This window comes from Anopheles gambiae, chromosome 3, assembly GCF_943734735.2.
Source record: "Anopheles gambiae chromosome 3, idAnoGambNW_F1_1, whole genome shotgun sequence".
Lineage (NCBI taxonomy): Eukaryota > Metazoa > Arthropoda > Insecta > Diptera > Culicidae > Anopheles > Anopheles gambiae.
In genome coordinates, this window is record NC_064602.1 from 18,520,046 (window position 1) to 18,541,153 (window position 21,108).

Genomic DNA, 21,108 nt, shown 5'->3' on the forward strand with positions numbered 1-21,108 from the left:
CCAATACCGCAGCTACACGATCTACCAGAGCGGAGGAGAGACGCGCGGGCTCGGTACTGCGTTCATGGTACTGGGTGTGATGCAGCAGAGAGTGATCGGGTGATAATAGTGAGAAGGAGGCCTTCTATACGCAGCTGGAGAGGGAGTACGACCGCTGCCCAAAACATGACGTGAAGGTCGTTATCGAATACCTTGATGCTCAGGTCGAACATGAGGAGGAATATAAACCAACGATTGGAAGCTTCAGCGTCCACCAGCTGACAAATGACAACGGCCTCAGGCTGATAAACTTTCGGCCGTATCGGGGTGGTCGTTCGTCGAAGAACATTCGTCGCTCATGAATGGACAGGGTTGTATCACTAGATTGGGCAGAACAAAACCTAGACGGTTTTCTAATTATTGAGGGCGGTTTTCATAGAGGGTGTTGGGATAACTCAAGTGATAACACTGGGTTTTTTTGCTGTTGAAAAATGTAGAGTTCTTTATTCGCTGCTACTGTATCGCCATGTGGTTTTTTCACACCCGCTTCCCGTTTCGCCGTCTGTGCGCAAAATGACACTTGTGTTGTTGTGTTTAAAAACGGGTTAAGTTCTTATCATTCGCGTTACGCGAACATTCGCGTTGCGCAAACATACTGGCCCCTTCAGACGTTAGTTCTGAACCATTGAAGTTACTGGAAGAAGACACAACTTCGCAATTGACCAAGTGTATTCGCCAGAAGCTGTCTTCAATGTCACAACTCGTACTACTCCATCATAGCCTGGGTGTGTTTTGATGATACGTTCCAGTGGCCAATGCAATGGGGTAGTTGACTCGTCCTTGACCAAAACAAGTTGGCCAATGTCTATTTTTATTGGTGATTTGAGCCATTTGCTCCTAGGCTGAAGAGTTGCCAAATATTTTGCGCTCCATCTTGTCCAAATCTGCTGTAGAAGCTTTTGTACCAGTTAGTAATGTTTAAGACGATTGGATGGTATATCCTCTAATTTGTTATCAGGAACTGCCTTTAGATTACTTCCGACCAGAAAATGGCCTGGTGTTAGTGGCTCTAAGTCAGACGGATCGTCACTGAGAGGAACCAGTGGACGTGAGTTGAGGCAGCATTCAATTTGACAAAGCAACGTTTCCATGTCATCTTGAGGCAGAGTTGTTTTGCCAAGGACCCTGAAAAAATGCTTCTGAGCAGAATGAATTGCTGACTCCCATAGCCCACCAAAGTGTGACGCTTTCGTTGGATTGAAATGCCAGCGCATTCCTTGTGACGTGCATTCTTGGATCATTTCAATTCGATGTTGTTTGCTCGTCACCAATGCTCGCAGTTCTCTTGAGGCGCCTAGGAAGTTTCGTCCGTTGTCGCTGTGAATGTCACTGCATAACCCACGACGAGCAACGAAACGACGAAATGCTTGGATGAATTTGGCTGTGGTAAGGTTTGCGACGAGCTCGAGATGAACAGCCTTTGTAGCGAAACAGATAAAGACAGCTACAAATGCTTTACCAGATGATGCACGGCGATGAATGGGTGATAGACCGATGGGACCCCAATAATCCACTCCCACTATTGAGAATGGTCGGCTTGGTGTTATGCGTGAAGTTGGTAGTTCTGCCATAAATTGTTCTAGCAGCCGAGGACGAGCACGACAACAAGGTACGCATTCATGGCAAATGCGTTTAGCTAGGGATCTGGCCCCTATGACCCAATACTTTTGACGAAGGATGGTGATCAATAGTTGCGGTGCGGCATGATGATGTTTTTTATGCAAGTGTCTAATCAGCATTTCTGCCAGAGGATGTCCTGCTGACAACAATATTTGATGTTTGTTTTCAAATGGTTGATTAGATTTTGATAAACGTCCACCAATGCGAATAAGATTATCATCGCAAAGAAACGGATGGAACCATTTTAGTCTGGATTTGTTGGAAACAGGACTGTTTTGACGGAGCTGAGTCCATTATTTTTCAAAGATATCTCTTTGAACCACTTGCAAGATTCTGATTTCAGCTTTCCATAATTCGTCTGTGCTAATAACGACAGTTTCTTGCGAAGAATCACGTTTAGTTCTCATTCGAAAGCAATATGCAATTACTCGTAGCAATTTGTGGTAGTCAGAAAACTTGGATAGCAACTCGTTTACCAAAAGTATTGCATCGCATGGGGGACTTTTGGTGGCAGCAGCTGTAGTAGTGATCGACCGACCTTCTATTGAAACCTCTGATGGTAGTTGAGATGACAGTTGGGGTTTGGGCCATTGCTCTTGATCTAGTTGGAGCCATGGTGGGCCATTCCACCAAAAGTCACAGTTGACGAGTTCGCTTGCAGTTAATACCCGTGAAATATGATCTGCAGGATTTTCTTGGCCGTTTATGTGGCTCCATGTACAATTGCTAGTGGCTTGTTGTATTTTGAACACACGATTGCCGACAAAGGTGTTCCATTTCGACGGTGATGCTTGAATCCAGTAAAGAGCGACTGTACTGTCAAGCCAAAAATAGATATCGGCGTCTAGCTGCATAGCTTGCTAGATAGATTTGTATAGCTCACTTGCTACGAGGGCGCTGCATAGTTCTAGTCTGGGAATGCTTTGTGATTTAAGAGGCGCGACCCGCGATCGAGATGCTACTAGTGATGTTTTGATTTGGCCTGCCTTGTTAGTTGAGCGCAAGTAGGCACAAGCGCCGTATGCTGTTTGGGATGCGTCGGCAAAAATGTGTAATTGTACGCTAGTAGCTTCATTTAGCAGAACGCATCGTTGTATTTGTATTGTGTTAAGTAAGTTGAGCTCATTTTTAAATGATAGCCATTGTTTCTGGAGCTGCTCTGGAAGCTCAGTATCCCAGTTCCATATCGAGCCATCGCTGGCCAAGAGTCCAGAGAGATTGCATGAATATTTTTGCCTTCGTGACTACTGGTCCGATAAGGCCGATTGGATCGAATAATCGTGCAATTCCCGACAACGTTGAGCGTTTTGTGACCAGTTTTTCTTCAAATGGTTTGATGCGATACGTCATGGAGTCATTCAATGGATGCCAATGCAAACCGAGGGTTTTGATAATCTGGTCGCGATCGAAACAAAATGACTCGTCTTCTGATATTTTGTCTTTTGAGATGGTTTGGCGAACTTGTTGATCATTCGTGGCCCATTTACGTAGAGTTCTGTAGATTTACGTAGGTTCAATCCCCAAATAGACCGCGCCGCCATACGTAGGACTGACTATCCTGCTATGGGGGGGGGGGACTCAATTAGTCACTGAAAGCCAAGCCCACAAGTGGGTACAGGCAGGCCTTGACCGACATCGGTTGTTGAGCCAAAGAAGAAGAAGAAGAAGAAGAAAACCACCTTTGGAAACAAGCGCAGTTAGTTGTGTGATTACTTCGGAAGCTTCGGCTGCGGTGGAAGTGCCGGTAAGTAAATCATCAACGTAAAAATCTTTTTTCAATACTTTGGCTGCAATAGGATAGCTACTGCCTTCGTCATCGGCAAGTTGTGACAATACTCGTGTTGCTAAATAGGGCGCACTAGCTGTACTGTATGTGACGGTACACAGTTTGTATGTTTGCAGTGATTCGGACGGTGTTGGCTTCCATACGATGAGTTGTAACGATGTATCACGATCATCTACTAGCACTTGACGGTACATCATTTTAATATCAGCGACTATCATGATCGAATGTTTACGTGCTCTGATGATGATTGATCGGATATCGCCCTGAATAGTTGGCCCTACCATCAAAACATCGTTCAACGATATGCCCCTAGATGTCTTGCTGGAGGCGTCAAAGACAACGCGCAACTTGGTTGTTAGTGATTCTTGACGCGTCACCGCATGGTGTGAAAGGTAATAATGATGTTGGTTTGTGTTGTTATATTCTTCCTCCGAAATGCGCTTCATGTGCCCCAGTTCAGCGTATTCATCGATAAATGACCTGTAGCTGTTTCTAAATTCGTTGTTAGAACTGAGCCGGGATTGCAAAAAATGAAATCTACGAACTGCTGCCTTGCGATTGTCAACTAGTTTTGTGAGAAGATGTTCTTTCAGTGGAAGACGCACGACGTAGCGTCCGGAAGAAATTCGTGAAACGGTGCGACGAAAGTGTTCTTCGCACGCTGCATGTTCATTAGATTGTGCGTTGATTATTTCACCTTTTTCTATTGCCCAGAACCGTTCCATAAGTTTATGAACATCTTGAACCGTTGTAGATGCATGGTTGACTGTAATAAAAGAAGCTTGTGAAGTAGGTGTGAGTGTACTTACGGCTGGCCCCGATACGATCCATCCAAGCTCCGAGTTGACAAGGACTGGTTGATCCTTCCCGAGAAGTATTCGTCCAGCTGGTCTCATGATGTCGAAAAAGACTTCCGCGCCGATCAAGACATCAATTCGGCCGATGCAATCGAAGTGAGGGTCCGCAAGAAAGATGTTGTCAGGCAGGTTCCATCCCGTGGTGTCAATCGATGACGATGGAAGATTCCCCGTGACTGTTGGTAGTATGAAGAACTGTAGGTTGGCAAAGTATCGCCCAACCCGCGAGCGAAGTGTCGCTCGGATGCTCTGCTTTGCGGTTGTGTTGGTGGAACTGATTTCTGAGATGCATAGATTGCTTCTCTCCCTTGTTGATTTCATTTGCTGGGCTAGATTTTCAGTGATAAAACAACTCTCACTTCCTGAATCTAGCAGCACTCGTGCGTTGTGTTTGTGGCCTTCATCGTCAACGATTATGACAGTGGCAGTGGCCAGGAGGACTGTCTTATGTTGACATGATGAAGCACATGTGATCGACTCGACGACCGATGTTGATGCTAATGTGGTCGGAGGATCTCGTTGATCTTCTTCTGATGACGGTACAGTAGGCGAGGGTTGTGGTAAAGAACACAATTGTGTATGATGGCGCTTGTGACAACTCTTAAAGGTGCTGGCAGATTTGCAGTCACGTAGATGATGACCAGGACGAAGACAATTATAACATAATTTGTGCTGTGTGATGACCTTTTGCTTTGTATTTAAGGATAGTTTTTAAACTCATCGCACGTGTACACAGGATGGTCTCTGTTGCAACAAGGACAACCCTTGGTGTTGTTGTTAGGCATTGTGGTTGTTGCAAATACACGTTGCTTGGGCGGTTTACCTGATGACGTTGATGGCAACACTTCTAACACTCCTACTCGACGGTACAGAAACGCAACCAAATCACTATACGAATCGATTTTCTTTTCTGCCGAATGTTCTTTCCAGCTTCGTAGTGTTGACGGATCGAGCTGACGGCTAAGCATTTGTATTAGAAGCGTATCCGATTGAGCAGTTGGTTCGCCTAATTGGGTTAATGCATTTACATTGGCTTCGAAATTTTCTATCAGTTTGCGTAGTTCATTTGCACATTCCTTTTTCAGCGTAGAATCTTCAAATAATGCTTCCACATGCATCTGCTTCAATCTCTTTGGGTGGTTGTAGTGATTGAGCAACAGATTCCATGCCACGGAATAGTTTTCTTCGCTGATTGGAACGCTTTGTATTAGCTGGAGTGCTGGGCCGGATAGCGATGTACGCAGGTAATACAACTTTTGTACGCCTGAATACAGCTCCGCACTATCGATCATCGCGACAAAGATCGAATGAAAGCTAGACCAATTTTGTGGCTTGCCATCGAGGACGGGAAGCTTCACGTCCGGTAGCTTGATGTTAGATGCTGGTACACATGGTTTTTTGTCATTTGCTTCAACAGCACTAGCTAAATTAGCTTCAGCATCATAGTACGCTGATTCCACGGTTTGTCGAAGCGCAAGATTCTTTTCTTCATTGCCTTCATCTAGGGGCAACAGTTCATCTTGCAGGTCAATGAATTTTGCATATTGTTTTTGTAAGTTTTGTTTGCGAATAATTGCCTCTGCTCTTTGTGTTTCTTTGTTATAAGACTTGGAAAATGTATGAATTGCCTGTATAGAGAGTTGCGTGGCCGTTGGCTGGATACGCAGCGACTTTACCTTACGTGCCTCTGCCGTTTCGTTTGTTTACACTCTCCGAATGACCACAATTCGTTGCTCGAAGAACTAAAAGATGATCAATTGTCGATCCGGTTCGAAGAACCAAAATGTTGGGATAACTCAAGTGATAACACTGGGTTTTTTTGCTGTTGAAAAATGTAGAGTTCTTTATTCGCTGCTACTGTATCGCTATGTGGTTTTTTGACACCCGCTTCCCGTTTCGCCGTTTGTGCGCAAAATGACACTTGTGTTGTTGTGTTTACAAACGGGTTGAGTTCTTATCCTCCTCCAAGCACATGAGTATTCGCAGCACCTTCTTCCAGCATGAACACCGCCATAGCCACACCAGGAGACACCCGAGGGGTGATTCAAAGTCCCAAATTGACCACATTCTGATTGAGGGAAGGCATTTCTCGGATATTATCGACGTTAAAACGTATAGAGGCGCAAACGTCGACTCGGACCATTTCCTGGTCATGGTAAAGAAACTCTCCTGCGCCAGAAACTCTTCTGCGCCAGAAACTCTCCGTGGTTAACAACCAACGAAGTCACCCCCTGGCTCAACCTGGACCGGTTGAAGTGCGGTGCGACAGCGCTCGGGGAAGCGCTACCGGCCGACAACAACATCGCCGCGATGCCCCACGCAGACCACTGGCGTATGGTGGAACGAGCCATCAGCACTGCAGCCGAACACAAGATCGGCCGCATACCACGTAGAGTGAAAAAGGAATGGTTCGACGAAGAGAGCATACGAGCACTATCCGAGAAGAATGTGCGCGCCCGCATGCTACGGCATGAAACCAGTCAGAACGTGGAGATCTTCAGACGACTGAGGAAACAGCAAACCCTGCTCCTCCAGGCCAAGCAGCGCCGTTTTGAAGAGTCACACGAACAGCTGCTGGAGCAGCTTTCTCAGTCGGGGAACACCCGCTTGTTCTACGGGAGATTGAAGGAGGCACGGAGCGGATTTGCTCCTAAAACCGCAATGTGCCGGGATGCGGAAGGAAATACTACGAAGGACATCTGAATGGAGCAGAGGCAGGAGAGGCTGGCGCAAGGAGCAGAACAAGGCAACCACCACAGCAGCAACACAGCAGTAACATCAGCGATAGCATCGGCGCAGACGACGAGGTGCCCCCGCCATCTCTGGATGAGATTGCCAGCGCCATCAAACAGCTTAAGAGCAATAAGTCTGAAGGCAGCGATGGACTGGCGGCCAAGCTCTTCAAGATGGGGCCCGAGAGGCTTACCGTCAAAATGCATCAGCTGATCATGAAACTCTGGGAGCAGGAGGAACAACCGGAGGAGTGGAAGCTAGGTCTTATTGACCCAGTCTTCAAAAAGGGCGACAGGCTGGATAGTTCGAATTTCCGAGCCATCACAATCCTGAATGCCGCCTACAAGATCCTGCCCTAGATCCTGTTCTGCAGACTTGCGCCCCTTGCTACAAATTTTGTCGGCAGCTACCAAGCTGGGTTTATTGGAGACAAATCCACCACCGACCAAATTTTCACTCTACGGCTGATCCTCCAGAAGTGCCGAGAGCGCCAGATCCCAACTCACCACCTGTTCATCGACTTCAAGGCGGCCTACGACACCATAGACCGGAAGGAGCTATGGAGCATCATGCAGCGGTACCACTTCCCCGGGAAGTTGATCCGGCTGTTAGAGGCCACCATAAACGGGCTGCAGTCCAAGATGAGAGTATCGAACTTCAAGGTTTAAGGTGACGGACTCCCCTATCTGCTCTTCAACTTCGCCCTGGAAGGTATCATTCGAGGCACGGGGCTAGACAACGACATCCGTGGCACGATCCTCTACCGATCTCTACAATTTCTTGGCTCAGACCATCTGGGAAGCAGTGTATTAGTTGACGGCGTCAATCTCGAGGTAGTAAAGGAGTTCTGCTACCTCGAGACGATCGTTACTTCGGACAACGACATCAGCAGTAGACATGGGAATATTGATTCTTTTTAAAGATCAAGTGCGGTCCAGTTCACTCAGTGAAATGAACTGATCGCGTGCGGTGATTCGTTCGCACGCCCAAGGTGGGGTATGATTTGGTACGACGACTGTGTGATTAAAATAGATTCCATCCTATTTTTTGCAAATCTGCACCAGCAGGTAGTAAAAACTGTATGGTGTTAATGCAATTAAAAAAGTGAAAAAATTAACATTTGACAATTTGCTATGAATAATGAATTATGTTATATTTTGCTTTTATTTATATGTAAATTCATATCCCTTCCTTATAAACTAAATCGATTTCAGCTTAACTATTGAGAACTCCTCAAATAAAATCTAAGAGTAAAAATGTATTTATGCAAAGATTAAATCGTTTGGAAGTTCCTAATCAATTACTCTGACCAGTCTTTGAATTCAAACAATTGAAACTTAATTTTAAAGTTCTTAATTAATCTAAAAACCGTTGTGTTGTAGAAAAAGTAGCTCAGTAAGTTTTTTAGGATCCAATCGCGATCTTTTTTCGGTATAGATTTGTCCAGCTTTTGAGAATACTCGTTCGCACGGGACGGATGTGGCTGGTATACAAAAAATACCTTGTACTAATTTATACAGGTTTGGAAACCTAGATTGGTTTTGTTTCCACCATGCCAAAGGGTCAGATTCTAGTTCTGCATATTCCGATGCAATGTAACCGTCTAGTTCTTGTTTTGCTTTAGTTTTAGGATCGGAAGCCACTTGCCTAATAGATATCCTACTGACAAAGTCTCCAAATAAGTGTTGACGATATTGATCCTTTTCTTGGTTGTCTTGAGTTTGAGAGTTTGATGTGGCTGTATTAACAATGTTCTGATTTGGATAGATTGTTTCGATAATATCGATAATAGATTGGTATGTTTTTTCGTATCTATTTTCTTCGTTTTCAAAACTTTGCCGTTTCATACGTGGATCGAGTAGCATTGCTTGATTTACGATCGTATTTCGAAACATGGGATCAAATCTTTCTTCAAGACCATGAATCAAATAGTTTCCTAATTTTCGCACTGAACTTTCTAATTCTTCGTTCAACAAATCAGTAGTTTTAGTGATGAGAATTTTGATAAGGAGTCCCATGTGTGATAATGTAACGGTTTTTTCTGATGAAGCAATTTTTGTTGCGTAATCAAAGTTTTGTAAAATTTTGATTGCCTGCTCTATCACAATCCAATCTTTGTTTTGTAGTGAAGTTTTCATCTTAATTGTATCTAAACAAGATAGTAATGGTATTTTGTTCTTATAAAACCGTTCCAGCATATCGTAAGTAGAATTCCAGCGAGTAACAATGTCTTGTTTTAGTTTAAGAACGGGGTAATTCAATTGTGTTTGCACTTCGGAAAGTTTTTTGGTTGCCGTACTGCTTTTTTTAAAGAACGTAACAATACGTTTTACTTCGTCAACTGTGGTTTCAATTGCTTTTTCTATCGATTTTTTAACAACTAAACTTAAACTGTGTGCAAAACATGGAAAATGATTCACTTGTTTTAGTTCTTTTGCAGCTGATGACATGTTACTCGCGTTGTCAGTTACTAAAGCAACTACTTTCTCCGTTATATCAAACTTCTCTGTTACTTCATTTACCCACTCAGCAATATTATGTCCAGTGTGTTGATAAGGAAACTCCGAACATTCGAGTAAATTGGAACATAACTTATTATCGTTATCGATGTAATGTGCTGTTAGTGCATAAAAGCTAGTGTTATTGATGTTCGACCATCCATCTGAGGTCAGCGCTATTTTTGTGGTATTTTCCAAAGCAGTTTTGACCTTTTGCAGGCTTTTGTTGTACTCCCGATTCAAAATTGCCTCTGAAACAGTTTTGCGGCTAGGTAATTCATAGTTTGGATTTAATCCATAACTATATTTCTTAAACGCCTCACTTTCGGTAATAGAGAAAGGAAGCGACTCTTGGCAAATTAGTTTTAATAAAAGCTCATCCTGCTTTTTTTTGGCTTCTGATGTAAGCGGTTTCAGTGGAGTAAAGAAAGAGTCCATGGTGGCCGGTCGAGAAATCCCTGCTGAGGATTGTTGAATTGGGGTACATTCCTCAACATTACACTCTCCATTCGACGAGGAAGCATTAACGCGTTTTAAAGGTATTCCGACATGTTTTGCAGTCAGATGCCGTTTCAAATTGGATGACGATCCTTTAGTGCATCGAATGATCTTAGCACAATATAAACATTTTCCAGCATTTTCCGTTTTCTCGAAGTGTTGCCATACATCGCTTGTCGCTCGTACCGTGCTCATCGTTTCAATTCTGAGTAAAAATATAATAATTAAGTTGTTAATTATTATTGCCTTCTCTAAAATCTGTATCTGATCGATGAATTACTATTAACCCTAAAAACCTTTTTAAGCTACATTCTTAACACTTTGAACGCCGGGCTGACGTTACAGTTATTGAGTGAGCACGTAGCGTATGGCAAGAGAGCGATGAGAGCGACAATTTCTAGTGCCATTGTTATCACTTTTTTGTTTCATTGCGATAAGCGGCGTAGCACATGTCGTTCTCGTTCTCTCTTTCCTACCTCATTCGTTCTCAATATAATCACTGAGCGTCAGATGCCAAGCTGAACGGTGAGCAAAACCGTCATGCGAATTTATGTGACACGGCGCTTAAATTGTTAACCATTGTAACACACTGCCACTACTATAAAATTATCTATTATCCCTACCCTACTATATAAAACTATTATCTTTAAGATTACGATTTGACAATAAAGAGTTCTCTGCGTGCCCATTGAAGAGAAAGGGTGTTCTTTTTGCACTCCACTGGCGCCAGTAGCGTCATAAAACGCCAAAGCGTCATCAAGCTAATACTTCAGTATTTTGAGCTTAAAAACTCTCAAATAATTTGTTAACTAAAATATGAAACTGCATAAATGCTAATACGCAATATGATAATACACAAACACAATAGATCTTTCGTAATATAAGGACAAAAAGCATATTTTACTGTATATAGCAATCAGAACGGCATCGTATTCTCCACATTTTTAAAACTCACCTTTTATTCGTACAGGTTTATGATACCGTTTGCTTAGGTTTCTCGAATCTTATTGATCGGTTTTTAGTTGTGCCACGTTCAATTGCTAACTATCAACTGACTTATTTTGGTTTTAACGGTTTTTATCGGCGTGCACTAACACTGATAAAAAAACCGTTAAAAGTTTTCAATCATAATTACGCCGGACAATACACTTACAACTGTCTACACCACTTCATTCTAACCTTTTTATTCTTCACTGTTGATACACACTTCACACTCATGTCGTGGTAGTACACTTGTGTCCCACACTTGCAGGGGCCACAGTGTTGACGACCAGAAATTTTTTGCACACATTGATAATTATCCATAACCGAAAGAGCTGCCGATAAACTGATGTTTTCAACTGATGTGCTATCTCGCCTTACTTAACTGAAAGAGCGGGAAGGTAAGGTTTTTTTTCACAATTTTTTCGTCCTTTCATTTTAATTCTCTGCGCGATACAGTTCGATCTCACCAATTGAACTATGAGTGCATGATAACCATTGAAGTTTTATATAATAGCGTACATTTTTTATGTGAAATAAAACTTGATTTTTTATACATAGAATATATGTCATTTTTTGCATTTTTAACATAAAATCATGCTTTTCAATTTAACTGACTTTCAACTTTTGTGTATCCAACTTGAGAACATGCTTACTATCAATCGTGCAACTATAGAGTTTCGACCGTACATTAGCAAATTGTTGCACACTTGCATAGTTGACATCGAACGTCCACAAAAGAAACCAACACCTACGTTTTTCGCACACAAGCTTAGTTGACATCGAACGTCGACAAGAGGAACCAAACCGCACCGTATATGTGCGGTCATTTTTCGCACACTTTCATAGTCGGCGCGATGAGCATCCGCACAGAGAATCAATACCGCACCGTATGCGTGTGGTGATTTTTCGCACACTTTCATAGTCGGCGCGGTGAGCACCCGCATGGAGAATTAATACCGCACCGTTGGCGTGCGGAGATGTATCGCACACTTTCATAGTCGGCGTGGTGAGCGTCCGCACCGTTGGCGTGCGGGGATGTATCGCACACTTTCATAGTCGGCGCGGTGAGCACCCGCACGGAGAATTAATACCGCACCGTTGGCGTGCGGGGATGTATCGCACACTTTCATAGTCAGCGCGGTGAGCACCCGCACGGAGAATTAATACCGCACCGTTGGCGTGCGGAGATGTATCGCACACTTTCATAGTCGGCGTGGTGATCATCCGCACGGAGAATCAATACCGCACAGTTGGCGTGCGGAAGAATCATTTCCTTTCGTCTAGCTGTGCGATACTCGTTCACTCAGAGTAAAGATCGGAATGAATCATGCAGTTCTGATTCAATTCGCCCATGTCTAATCAGCAGCGAAATCCGGAGACGCATTGTCCAGGGGAATCGTGCATGCTATGGGGTTCGCTAACTGCTGGGATTCAGAAGACTTCAAGCCCGCACGAAACGTGAGATATATCGCACATTGATTCGCCCGGTGGTCCTCTATGGACACGAATCCTGGACCATCCGAGCGGAGGATGCAAACGCTCTGGGTATGTTTGAGCGACGCATCCTCCGGACCATCTTTGCCGGTGTGTTCGAACATGGAGCATGGAGGAGAAGGACTACGAGTTTGCTGAGCTGTACGGCGAACCGAGCAGCTCGACGGTGGCGAAAGTTGGATACGATGGCTGGGGCATGTCATGAGGATGCCGAACTCATGCCCCAGCAAGAAGGTGTTCGACAGCGATCCCCAGTTCGGCATAAAGCGCAGGAGAGCACAGCAAACTCGATGGGTGAATCAAGTGAAGCGAGATCTGTTATCGGTACATGCTATCTTATCTTTTCGAACATTTTAGGTATTTTATGCAGTATTATCTCGGCTTAAGGTTGTTTTTAGCTAGAACTGATCAAATTCCTGGTTTACCTCCTCTTTTAAACATTGCGAAACATTAATTAAGTTAACAAAGGCACAATACTTGCCACTAAAAGGGCGACCCTATTTGTAGAAATTTAACATTAAGGGCAGTACAACATATAACATATGATACCAATTTTATGCAGCTGTACCATCAGACACTTGAGACGAATTGAACTGGGAAAGAAAATGATAAAGATGTTATGAATTTTGACTGAAATACACGCAGTTTTGCAAACCAGCTGTTGCGCGTTCCAGTTGTCAAATCGTTCGGAGTACCGACATGCACCCCGATGAAAGTTTAAATCATGGGATTCGCAGAATCGAGCGATTTTGTCGGTTGACGTCATATATCACGAGGATAAAATGCAAAGCCCTTGCGATAACATTGATAGAGACCATAAATTCATACCAGCGGTACTGTGCATCACACTCATTAAGAGTGTATAGGTAAAGAAACTCAAAAAATTATTCAGGTTAAACCTAGATAGAGACGTAAACCAAAATTGAGTAACTTACCTTGCCGATGGGAATCAAAATTGTTTCGACAAATAGTTTATCGTAATAAAATCCTGGCAAAAATCGATTTTTTTGGTCTCTGTAAGTTAAATTTATGCATAATACATACACATAGGAACACTCATGAATGAACTGCATAAGTGACAAACAAAATAACAAAAATACTTACAAATTTAGCAAATAAAACGGGAATCTGCGTGGTTAAAAAACGTCTTAGGCCATTCCCACGAGTTGCGCCTGGTTGATCTGTTTTTGTAGCAATCGAGCAACAATAATTTACTATTAACGATCGTCAATGCACGCCAGACACTACACTTCACGAATCGGGCTGGATCGCTTGCACAAACTTTTATGGTGTTCTTGGCCTCTAGCTTTTCCGATGGCTGAACCCAGACGAAACAACAGACCTTTTGAAATGGAATGCTTGAACTGAAATGGTCTGTAGTTAATTTACGATGAACTAAAGTTTTGTTGGTAATCTTATCTAGTGAAGCATATATCAGTACCGCCTGCTCCAATCTCATGTTTTTGCTGTGATTAACAAACGATATGTTACATACCAGTGATGTCAAACTCGTTTTGAATCGCACACAGGGTTTCTCAAACCAGCTCAATATCGTAACACTATTTCTCGAACGCGTTAAACGATTGTCAACATCGTACATACAAGTAGTAGGAGGTAGTAATGTAGCATTCCAGATTTCAACGAAATATCCAGGAAGGATATGGTGGTGATGGAGACTCTTTTTATTGCTTCTATATTTTTTTATTCAGGACGAACGGCCCAACAATGCCGTTGTATGGTTCTACCGTTTTGTTATCAACAAATACTATTTTATTTATTGTCAGTTTTTGGTTGTTCATGGTTACATGAAAGTCGAATGACTGCAATTTCCCAATTTTTAACTTCATAGATGAGGTCAATTAAAAAATGGTAAGCAGCTTTTGAACATTGTTCAACTATAAGCATCCATACTAATAAATAATCAGAATCTACGTAGGCGTGACGTACAGATAGGTGAACACACTTTTGAAGTCGTTCCACAATTCCCCTATCTGGGGTCAAAGGTCAGCAACGACAACAGCATGGAAGCTGAGTTGCGCGCAAGGATGCTGGATGCCAACCGTTCATTCTACCGCCTGAAAAATCAGTTCACCTCAAAGAATCTTGTAGTATGTTTTGATGACTGTTACGGTCGCCATGTGGTATGTTTTGAGATAGTCACGGTATGTTCGATTTTGGGACGATTGCCATGTAGTAACTTTGACCTCGCGTTGGTCAGGGTGGCCTTCGTCATCGTTTGCCGAATTAAGTAGAACTGAGGTGGATACTGCTTCGAAGCGGACGTTCGACACTTGATCGTCCAGGCGATCATAGAAACCTTTAGGAGGTTTCCCTTACTGGAAACGTTGGAGTTTAGAGGCCTTACCTTGGGCAGGGGGACATTTCTAAACTCTTTAAATGAGAACTCGATAGATGTAGGATGGGCATAGTCCTATCCTGACAGTCCTAACGAATCTGACCTGCCATGATCGGAGTTGGTTTTATTTATATTCAAAAGAAGTTAAGGGTTTCTCACATTTGGTTCCGGGTTGTATGTTGGAAAGTTATTGTTTTCACTAAGCTAGTTACGTTTGTCTTTTGTTGACAAGAACGATGGTTCTTGTCACTAAGTTCCTGTTTTGGGTTTAATGCTTCTACTGTTCCTGCTTATGTTGTAGGTTTTCGGTTGGTTCTCTTAAGTGTGTCACAATTTTTTTTTATATGAACGGTGTGGCCTGAGCTCTTCCGGGTGTGTATGGTATGATCTGATTTGCTGAGTGTGTTATAATGGATGTGTTGCAATGGTGTGATTTGGCTTTCCAAAGTGTGTTACTATGTGTCTATGGCTGATAGTGTGTATTACAATATGTTCTGTATAGCAGATATGCTACAACCTGTCGCGACGGACGAAGCTGGGACTATGTGCTACTGATGTTGTGCAAGAAGCTGGGACTATATAGTACCTATATAGTACCGGTACTCACATACGCCTCTGAGATATGGACACTGTCCAAATCTGACGAAACCCTCTTAGCCGCGTTGGAGAGGAAGATGCTCCAAAGGATAATTGGACCCGTGTGGAATGACAATGGAGGAGCCGCTATAATGAATAGCAATACGAGATGTACGGGGACCTCACTGTCGTACAGCGTATCAAGCTCGCCAGGCTCGCCAGGCTTGGGCTGGCCATGTTGTACGCATGGAAACGGACGACACAGCCCTGAAATACTTTTTAGGCCGTCCACAAGGACAGAGGAGGCGTGGTAGGCCCAAATTGAGGTGGCAAGATGGCGTGGAGGCGTCCGCCATTAAGGCCGGGATAACGGACTGGCAGACGAAGGCGCGAGACCGTGAGCGGTTTCGGACACTCCTGAGGCAGGCCAAGACCGCAAAGAGGTCGCAGCGCCGGATAAGTAAGTAAGTAAGACCGAATAAAATTGAATGAATAAGAACATATGAAATGCCAATAATTGCCTTAGGTGGCCGTAATTCGAAGCAAGACGGTACATCAGTATCCATTGTAAAGGTAAACACAAACGTAAAAGCAAAATATAGTTTTCATGACATTCTCACATTTTTACGAGAAACAACTTTAAATGTAAATGTAAGAATTTTGCCCGGAATTCGAAAGAAGATTGTTTATGAAGTAGTAAATTTCGATCAACCGAAACAAAATAGTGTTTTTGTTACTGTCAAGGTTTTAAATCAAAACGTCCGTAATATGGAACAAGAGCTGGAAACTGTAAAATAGGAAAGAAAATATCGTTTAGAACCATCGTTCTTGCCAACAAAAAACAAACGTAACTAGCTTAGCGTAAACGATAACCTTCCCACCTTTAACTTCTTTTGAGAATAAATAAAACCAACTCCGATCATGGCAAGTCAGATTTGTTCGGATTGTCAGGATAGGACTATGCCCATCCAACATCTATCGACTTCTCATTTAAAGAGTTTAGTTATGTTCCCCTACCCAAGGTAAGGCCTCTAAACTCCAACGTTTCCAGTAAGGGAAACTTTCTAAAGGTTTCTATGATCGGCTAGACGATCAAGTGTCGAAAGTCCGCTTCGAAACAGCACCCAAAAATTGAACATACCACATGCCTTTCTGATATAACTGATTGTTCAGTAATTGATATCGATAAAAAAGTAGCGAAAAAAAGCATTTAAATGGGGGTTTTTATTAATGCGCAGGGTGGGAGTCCGTTTCGTTTCAGGAGAGCTGCCTTACGTGCTTGGAGTGGTGACCAACGATGCAGACACCCCATTGCCCACCCGCAGTGTGGGCGATAGGAAGCAGGGACCGCGTCACACCACGGAAAGCAGCGGAAAAAGCAGCAAAATCAGACCAGATCGCCGCAGCAATTGTGCGTCGTCAACCAGGGTGCACCGCACACACGACTCCGCATGAAGTAATACGCTCCACAGCGTACCGGCAGGGTTGGATAAGTCGGGGAGGGGGATGGAATACGCTCACTCCTCGTTAACAAAAAAAAAAAAAATAATAAAAAAGGTTGGCAGTCCGTTTTGCTCATGTTCATCTCTGTTTCATATAGTTTGATACAGATGTGAACTGTTTTTTGTCGAAACAAGTTTGATGATTTGGTATGCACTCACGGTTTCCACGAAAGTGGAGTGAAGATTTTTCTGAACCAAAACATTAATCCCGCAAGCCGAATACGCACCCAAAATTTAATCGGGGTGTCTGTAAGCGGTTACCAAATAAACTTTTTGATTACCACGAGCAAGCGGGCATTGCATTATGTTTTCTTTTGAGGCTCAGACTGACTAACATGTCGTTTTGACAGAATAAATAACTGCATTTTGAGTAATTTGTTGTACAGATATTCAGTGAAACGACAAAACCATCTATTACTCAATAGCTTTCGGTAAAAAATATAACTGCAGCAAACTTAGAACATTTTCAGTGTATGATTCGATTAAGTATTTGATAGACATACACACATAATGCAAGGGAAAAGTGTTTTAAAATAACGAATACTTCTTAATTTTCATCGCTCACTGTAGCGATCGTTCATTAATATATTGCATACTGCTAGGCGTACTTTTGGGAGTGGTTAACCTTTTTCTGAGGGCATTGGCGTAATTTACCATTTTTATTATAAGCTAAAGTGTAGAATCCTCATCTTTTAAATAATACACACGGTATCGTTGATGTTTCCCCGTCACCGTTTATTAACCATCTCCTCGATTCTCACCAACGTTCTCTTTATATAACTTCCAAGGAGTATCAACAATATTCAGTGAAGTGATACAAGTATTTTATACGATTATACAAAACGATTGCGCCTAAAAGTATGCAATGTGCATGTATGAGTAAGTCTCTCAATCTGAGTCAATTGCTTCTGTTTTGTAGTTATCTTTTATTTGTTTATAAATGCTTGCCAGTTTAAAACATGTGTTTGGAAAGTTTTGGAACAATTTTGCATTGAACAGGCTGTCACTGGTGTACATTCAATCGAAGTTTTGAGACTTTTGCTTCAAAATCAATTTATTGCCACTTGTCATCTTACATCAACATTTCAAACCTTCCAACAAATCGATAAATATGTGTATATTTTTTTGCCTTTAATTAAAACTGTTTTGCTGAACCTGCCGCTTTCACGAACGCTCTCTGCTATCTTTCTCCCTTCTCATGCTCTGTTTCCGACGCTATTCGACCGATTTGCTCCGTTGTCCAATCGCCTTCCATCGTTCCTTCCCAACTGATCCTTCCTACCGATCCTTGTACCTTTTATGTGCGTGCTGTATGCTTGCGATTTGTTGCTGGATACACACACCCCAAACAAAACCCCTCTTTATCCTGTCCTATTCCTCTCCTATTCTACCATCAATTGCATTGCTGTTATGTAATGGATGTTTGAATGTTGTTGGACGTGTGTTGGACGCGGGCCGGATTTGGGGGAACGGTCACCGACCAAAACAACCCCATTACACCCCACAACTATACCCCCCTTGGAGCAGCAAGTGTAGCTAATGCCTGTCTCACGCCAACAGCGCCCAACAGCAGTAACCACACGCTGCAGATCGAACCGATGCAGACGCGCCGCCGAAGCGAAGGTGATGCGGCCGGCACGCGCAAGCGCAACGACAGCGGTGGCTCGATGGCGATCAGCAGCACCGCCACCACCACGACGACAACGAGCGGCAGTACCAACCAGAGCGGCCGGCACAACCACCATCACCAGCAGCAACAGCAAGGGCAGCAACAACCAGCGTCCAAGGGCGATCTGCTCGGGGCCGGACTGGACGCACGGATCGCCCGGCGCGTGTCGCTCGACTCGGCGGAGGCGGCCGGCCACGGGCACTACCTCAAGTGCCGGTACCCGCGGTGCGACGCCACCGCCACCCTCGCCGAGGCCCGCAAAACCTTCAAGAGCTGCCACAACTGTTCCCATCTGTACTGCTCGCGCGAGTGCCGCCGGGCGCACTGGGAGCGGCACCGGAAGGCCTGCCTGCACTCGCGGGTGTCCGCCCTGTGCCGGCTGGTGCTGTCCACGTGCAAGGACGACGCGGACACGCTCCGCCACCTGAGCGTGCTCGCGCGCCGGGGCTACTTGTCGCAGGGGCGAGGTGTTGTTAGAATACTGTTCCGCAGCCCGGAGCGGGCCGACTCGTTCATCAAGCAGGGCTTCCAGTGCCTGGGCGAGGTGTCGTACGTGCGCTGGCCGGACCTGCTGCCGGCCGAGATGGGACCGGAGCTGTACTCGGAGCTGCTGAAGCTCAGCACCGAGTACAAGCCCGACTCGAAGATGCTGCTCTACGTCGCGATCTGCGTGGTGTCGGAGGCGCCCGGCAGCGCGACGGCCCCGGTCAAGTGGGAGCGGCAGCTGGTGTCGCGGTGCGCGAAGCTGAAGCTGTGCCGCACGGTCGTGAGCGAGATCGCGAGCGGACCGGGGGCTGGGGAGCGGCCGGGCCCGCGCCCCGATACGGTCGGCGATGTGCTCGTGCTGTCGTTCAACATCCTGTCCAAGACGACGCAGCGGGCCCGGGAGCAGGTGTCGCAGAACGTGCAGACGGTCCTGCGCCAGCGGGGCGTCAATCTGCGCAAACACTACCCGGAGGTGTACCAGCGGCTGGCCACCTTTGTGGAGGGCAGCACCGATCGCTTCCTGCCGGTGACGCTGCACCCCCGGGACACCGCTACCGGGCGGTCGTTCGTGTGCATCGTCATGCCGAACTACGGCGACACGGAGCGGGTCCAGTTTCCGGTGTCGGAAAACGGGGACGATCGGGTCGTGACGGTGGACGTCGGGGCGGATCTTTTTTTTTTATAAAATATTTATTACATGTGTTTATTTACTTAACATTATTTACAATAGACAACAGGAAAGGACATCTAAATCAATCACAGGATCATTGTTTCCAATGATGTGGATAATATAGTTTGAAAATATGCGAAGTATTTCACTACAAGTTGCTGCACTTAAACCACTTAACTCAGGGACGTGTAGATCTTCGTAAGATAGTTGTCTGTTGGGACTGATATCGTTAAGACGTCTTTGTAAAACTGCCCATGCTGGTTTTGATCGGTGACACACCGAGAACTTATGTTTGATTGTTTCATCCATTGGGCAGTGTGGGCATGTTGGTGATGTAATGCGGTGATGACGAAAAAGATCGGCACAATTTTTTATTTTATTGTTCACCAGTAGATATAGGTATGATCTTTGTTCGGAATTTAGCTTTCGACTGCTTATGTTATGCCAGACCCTGCGCCAATTTCTTGTTGGTGTCTCCAAACATACTTTGGGATTTGATAGAGACTTTGTTATCTTTTTTGTCAGACTTTTTGTCGTTATTATGGTATCTAATCCAATTGGTATACCCACCATATGTTTTTTTACAGTTTTTAGGCATGGATAGCTGCTTGGGAAATTTGCTTCATTTACGTTATTAATTATCTCGGAGCTTACGCAAAGGCTGTCTCTGTGTGTTATATATCGGTTACATAGCAGTGCTGGAACTTTTATGGCTGGAATGTGAAGGTTTAGTCCTCCACGCAGTTTTGGAAGAGCAAGTTGTTGTAGAGGAACTCTAGTACATCCACTTCCACTCCAGAGTAATAAGCCTATAAGTGACGTTATTTTTGCTATGTCCATTTCTCGAGCACCACACACCGAGGCTGTAAACCAAACCTTGGGCAATATGAATGTATTAAGCAGCGTGATTTTTTGGCATAGATTAAGGTTTCTTCTTCTGTGGTACCACACCATCCACCTGAATTTTTCTATGACTATGTCCCAATTGTTGCTCATTGCTTCACGGATGTTATTGGTGAATAGAATGCCGAGAAGTCGTAGTCGTTCTACCGTACGAAGCCATGGTGTTTCTATTGTGTTATTGGTGGTGATGTGTCCTATGTCTAGTGCTGTTGTTTTTTCCATACTTAGCATTGCACCAGAATAGTACCCGAATGTTTCTATTGTTTGTCGCACTAGCTCGATTTTGTTAAGGGAGGTGGAAATTACCGATATATCGTCAGCATAAGCATTGATCAGGTCATTCTGATTGTTACAAAGGCCTTCGAGTGTGGTGAGGAGCGGGTGAAGATACAAAACAAACAACATCATTGACAAGGGATCACCCTGCCTTACGGATC

General features: G+C 44.2%; 2 protein-coding genes across 3 annotated transcripts in view; one reads left to right on the forward strand and one right to left on the reverse strand.

Moving 5' to 3' along the window:
* Nucleotides 1–18,608, forward strand: part of LOC5668367 (uncharacterized protein DDB_G0283357) — a 135,089-nt gene extending 116,481 nt beyond the window's left edge. The window contains exon 10 of one of the 2 annotated variants that reach the window (XM_061660968.1): nt 18,471–18,608. In XM_061660968.1, the coding sequence (XP_061516952.1) occupies nt 18,471–18,483 (13 nt within the window). In that variant the 3' untranslated portion in view covers nt 18,484–18,608. The remainder of the gene's footprint in view (nt 1–18,470) is intronic. The other variant, XM_061660970.1, reaches the window with a different exon arrangement.
* On the reverse strand, nt 8,225–10,152 carry LOC133393938 (E3 SUMO-protein ligase ZBED1-like). The gene has a single exon (XM_061661176.1). It carries the CDS (start codon nt 9,969–9,971, stop codon nt 8,397–8,399), a length of 1,575 nt encoding a protein of 524 aa, XP_061517160.1. The 5' UTR covers nt 9,972–10,152; the 3' UTR covers nt 8,225–8,396.
* Nucleotides 18,609–21,108: the final 2,500 nt, after the last annotated feature.